Source organism: Protobothrops mucrosquamatus, unplaced genomic scaffold, assembly GCF_001527695.2.
Source record: "Protobothrops mucrosquamatus isolate PMUCROS unplaced genomic scaffold, P.Mucros_1.0 scaffold5162, whole genome shotgun sequence".
Lineage (NCBI taxonomy): Eukaryota > Metazoa > Chordata > Lepidosauria > Squamata > Viperidae > Protobothrops > Protobothrops mucrosquamatus.
In genome coordinates, this window is record NW_015391033.1 from 26,830 (window position 1) to 31,829 (window position 5,000).

The following is a 5,000-nucleotide window of genomic DNA, read 5'->3' on the forward strand; positions in this document are numbered from 1 at the left end:
CCTTTGTCTTGAGATCCCTGGCTCCAAACTTACTGATGGTTCTACATCTGCATTTGTATAGGCCTAGCCACTGGTTTGGGCAAAGAGATGAGGCAAGGTTTGGTTTCTGCTTTTCAAAAAATGCTTTTAAAAATCCTTTTGGTGAAAAATATTTTTTCCTTTTTAATATTTCCTTCTCTGGGGCTTTGACTTCCCACAAGACCCCTCTCAGAAACTAAGTAACAGATATCTGATATCTTCAAATATGATATAAAAGGATCACGTAGGGTTCATACTACTGCCTAACTACCTGCATATTTACAGTGTAATTTGTCCACTCTTTTTCAAATCATGAAAGTGGATTGTGAAGACAAAGCCAGTTTGGTCTAGTGGTGAAGGCACCAGGCTAAAAACCAGGAGACTGTGAGTTCTAGTCCTGCCTTAGGCATGAAAGCTGGCTGGGTGCCTAAGGCCAGTTACTCTCTCTCTCAACTCAACTTACCTCACAGGTTTTTGTGAGCAAAATAGGAGGGGGAAGCAGTATTAGGTATGTTCACAACCTTTAGTTATAAAAATAATAAAGGCAGAGTATAATAAAACTTCTTGCAAAGCTTTTCATGATATTTCTGCACTAGGTTTCATACTGCAAAACCTAATCAAATTCAGTTTCTAGAATGTTCCCAGCATGTGCTTTACAGTCTAAAAATAACAAAAAACAAAGAGGAGTGTCTATGTGGAGATTAGAAAGGGTGAGCCCAGTTATGCAACTGTAGACTACAGGTTTCACCTAGTAAACATTGCAGGATTTCCAGTTCTTTTGCAAAGAACATAAAATGAGATAAGGATAAAGAGTTCTTTTAAGCCAATACCCTAATTATGTAATATTGTTTGGTCCAACTCTTATGGAAGTGAGGCCCACTTGACTCCCTCACCGTTGGTGAGGATCACTTTACAACTGTCATGTCTTAGGCTCCATTATGAGCGTACGTTGAAGGCTACCTGTACCTAGGGTTTCCCCTCCATTTTCTCCCACAACAGCAATCCTAGGAAGAAGGCTTGGCTGAGGGAGAATTATTGGCAGAAAAGTAAAGTAGAACCTGGGTCTTCTCATGCCAAGTCCTACTACTTTACCACGCCCTCATGCTGTCTGTGATGCACATCGCCTTCCCAATAGTTCTCCTGAAAATGTCCCCTTTCTCCCTTGTGTTAATAGGAACATGGCTGTGGTTAAAAGCACACTCTGATATTGGCCAAGCTACAACCTAATTCTTTTGCGGTCAGAGTAAGTTTGTAAGGTACAGGAGCAGAGAACAAAAGAACAAAGCAATAGCACAAGGAGCAGCTCAAAAGAACTTAGGGAACTCTTCATGCCTTGGGGACTTGGGAGGGAACCAACGAACAAAAGAACAAGCCCAGCCCTTTCCCCACCCCCATAGAAAAAGAAAGGAAGGAGACTTGGGTCTCCCAAGACGTCCAGGAGAATAAAGTAGAGCCCAGATTATCTTAAAAGAAAACAGTCTGTTCAAGCAGAACAAGAAAGGAAGTGAACAAGAATTCAGTTCTTTTCTTCTCTGCTGACCTCTGATTTGGATGAGACTCTGATGCACGGTGGTAAAGCAATTAGGGGAACTCAGCTCTGAAAGCAGGAAGAAGATTGGAGGAGAGACAGAGAGAGATGAGACTCTTCCAGAAGACAAGAAGCCAGAGTCAGGGACCAGGTGCTTTGGGCACGGAAGGGAAACGTAACAGGATGAAAACAAGAGGACAGCGGTTTAAAGAAAGATGGCGCCCAGAAGAGAACCAAGAGGGGGACACTGGGCAGCCAGTGAAGGTAGGACTGGAGCGGGGTGGGAATTGGGGTGTCTCCTTTTCTTTTTTTTCTTGAATTCCTATCCTTCTCAGAACCAGTTTGCAAGATGGGTGTCCCAGCCAGTCCAGCTCTGATCCTCATAAAATCTAGCTGGAAGAAGGATTGCAGATACTGTACTGTAGATGGTTCAAGGTGTCTTTTATGGTAGGAAATGCCACCTATTACAAAAAAAGGGGCAACTGGTGTAAGCTAATATCTCATTTTGCCCTTTCCTGGTCATTATCCATTCCTTCCTTCTATATCATGTTTTTTTGTTCTGTAATTGGGCAATCTTTGTGAATATGAGAGTGGCCAGAGTGGGTCACGTTGCTATTGTTATTAATGCTAATTAATGATAATGCCTAGCCATCTTGCAATCTTCTCTCCTACCATATTTTATCAGCAGGATGCATGAAAGTTGGGATAATAGAAATACACTTGCATTGCCCCCTAAACCCAGCGTATATTAAATAAAACCTGCATAAAACAAGAGATGTCTAGAGTTGAAATAAATGTAGTTAATCAATCTGTTTAAAATTAGCCAGATGAGTTAAGTTGAAATGCATTTGCATGGTGATGCCCAAATCCAGTATCAATTCCACTTTAAGATATTGAAGGAAGTGCTGGATATTTACATTCAGTTCAATAAACAGGACTTAACACTATTAACCCTGTATTTGGAAGTTACCCTTTCATTCTCTATCATACTTACAGATCTAGATTAAGATGACATGAAGTAAATAATATTTCACAATTCACTTACTAACCCTCAACTATTAACTACATTAATCCTTACTTATTAACATTTAAAACGTTTTGTAGCTTAATTAGTTGATGACCCAAGGGTTGTCAATCATCCCACTGACCAAACTTCTTTTGCTCACTTCTGTATCTCATCCTTGTCTTTGCTGTGATGCAGACTAAGTAAGCTCTATTGAAATTTTCAGGACTTCTGGGACTTTAATTAGAAGTTTCCTTCTTTTGGGTTTTCTTTAATGGATCGGCTTTGTTACCTGTCAAGAGAGAAATTGCTTAACTTTTTATTACTAGTTTTCACTCTTTGTAGTTTTCTTGTTCAATAGTTTTTTAAAATTTTTAATAGTTTTTTAAAATTTAATTTTTTTTAAAAAAGATGCACTGTTTTAATTATGCTGACAGTGGTAGAAGTACAGAAAACTTAATGTGGACCCAACAATTGTTGTCAATTATATGATGAAATTTGCATAAATTTGCAAGTAAAGAAGACGTCAGGGGTATTCACAAGGGAAAGTGTTAAAAAATCAAGATGGTTGCTACAGGCTTCAGGTAGTCCTCGACTTACAACAGTTCATTTAGTGACCATTCAAAGTTACAACAGCATTGAAAAAAGTGACTTATGACCGTTTTTCACAGTTAGGACCTCTGCAGAATCCCCGTGATCACGTGATCAAAATGCTTGGCAACTGGTTCATATTTATGACCATTGCTGTGTCCCACAGTCATGTGATCACCTTTTGTGACCTTTCAACAAGCAAAGTCAATGGGGAAGCCAGATTCACTTAACAACGGGTTACTAACTTATCAACTGCAGCGATTTGCTTACAACAGTGGCAAGAAAGGTCATAAAACGGGGCAAAAATCACTTAACAAATGTCTCCCTTAACAACAGAAATTTTGGGCTCAATTGTGGTCATAAGTCGAGGATTACCTGTATGTGATCAAAGCCTGAACCATAATACACATAAAAAGGAGGGGGGTTTGGTCACATAGCTGCGGCTGCCATTTTGTCTTTTCCAGACTTCCCTGGAAACAGTAGGTTCTAAAGAAGAAAGCACGTGGCCTGTTTTTATACGTTGCAAGAGCAGCATCTTAGTAATTCCCCCATCTTTTTCTGTTGAGCGTTCATATTTCTATGAAGATGGGCTGTGCCACCTGCAGATTTAGACAAAAAAAATTGTGTGTTTAATTAGAGGCAGTTTTCTTTTTAAAAATAAATAAATAAATAAATAAAAACTAAGTGAATGAATAACTTGTGTGGCTGTAGAGTAAACTAAATGAAAGCCACATCTCTGTATAAAGGTCTAGAACAGAGAATGTTTCCATAAAAGTGAAAGTGAAAGGAATGGAAGATGAGATGGATATAACCTTGGGAGTGGTCATCTCTAAAGCTTTCAGTAAAACATGATGATCCCCCAGCTGCATCTAAATCTCTGTTTTTATTGGTTACTGATCAGGAACAGTGGAAAACGGATAGCAAATTTGCAGGAGAGCCCAAGGGTTTCTGATTCTCAGAAAATACGAAATGGAAAAAATAAAGTTTTCTGGGTCTAAATTGGATGGCTAGCATGGAGGAAAAGCCGGAAAGACACCCTAATAGGATATGCATATATTGTGGTGCCTTGGTACTCAGTTGTTTTGAAACTCAGCAAATTTGGTACTCAACAAATTTGACGTAAAAAAATTGTCCCGGTACTCGTTTGTTTGGTACTCAACGCACAAGCTAGAACTTATCAATGTCGGCTGCCTTATGACTCACTACATTATTCCTTATGGGAAAAAATTGTTTGGTACTGATCACGTCTCCTGAAACCAATTAATGTTGAGCACCAAGGTACCACGCTAACTGAAGGATGAGCTCAGCTAAAATGTCTTGACTTGTGATAAGAGGCAACCTTGTTCCTTAATCCTAAATCAACTCGCTACCTTCATTCATTTGTCTCCAATCAGTAGATCTTGGAGATCTGTAAAAACAAAGTGAATTCCTTAGATGCAAAGTCTGATCTACATAGATCATAGGTATTCTTGCATTAAACCCAATGTACAGTATCTTCCTTCTCGCTCACAGGTGCAAACATCTAGAGAAATTAGTGATCTGCACCCACAGCTTCACAGCCAGAAACAACAATGAACTGTCAGTGCTTCAAGGAGACATATTAGAGGTGAATTTATGATGCAGGGTATCAATCATGCCAAAAAAGGGCAGTGTAAACCTTAATATAAAGAAGATAATTGCATTTGGAAATCCCAAAATTTGGAAACACACCATTGTTTGCCAATTTGAAATTTTAACATGAAAATGGCTGGGTGATTTTGGGCCAGTCACTTGCATTTCAGCTCCCCCCACATTGTTGTTGTGGTGGAGAAAATTGGAAGAGTATTATGCATGTTCACCACCTTGAGTTACTCATGAATT

General features: G+C 39.2%; 1 protein-coding gene across 1 annotated transcript in view; it reads left to right on the forward strand.

Annotated features, from left to right (window-relative positions):
* The window catches only part of LOC107299597 (epidermal growth factor receptor kinase substrate 8-like protein 1), a gene marked incomplete at its 5' end in the record, with an annotated part of 47,713 nt that overhangs the window by 26,006 nt on the left and 16,707 nt on the right, over positions 1-5,000 (forward strand). Inside the window, one exon of the mRNA XM_029286814.1 lies at positions 4,653-4,746. Coding sequence (XP_029142647.1) covers positions 4,653-4,746 — 94 coding nt within the window. The remainder of the gene's footprint in view (positions 1-4,652; positions 4,747-5,000) is intronic.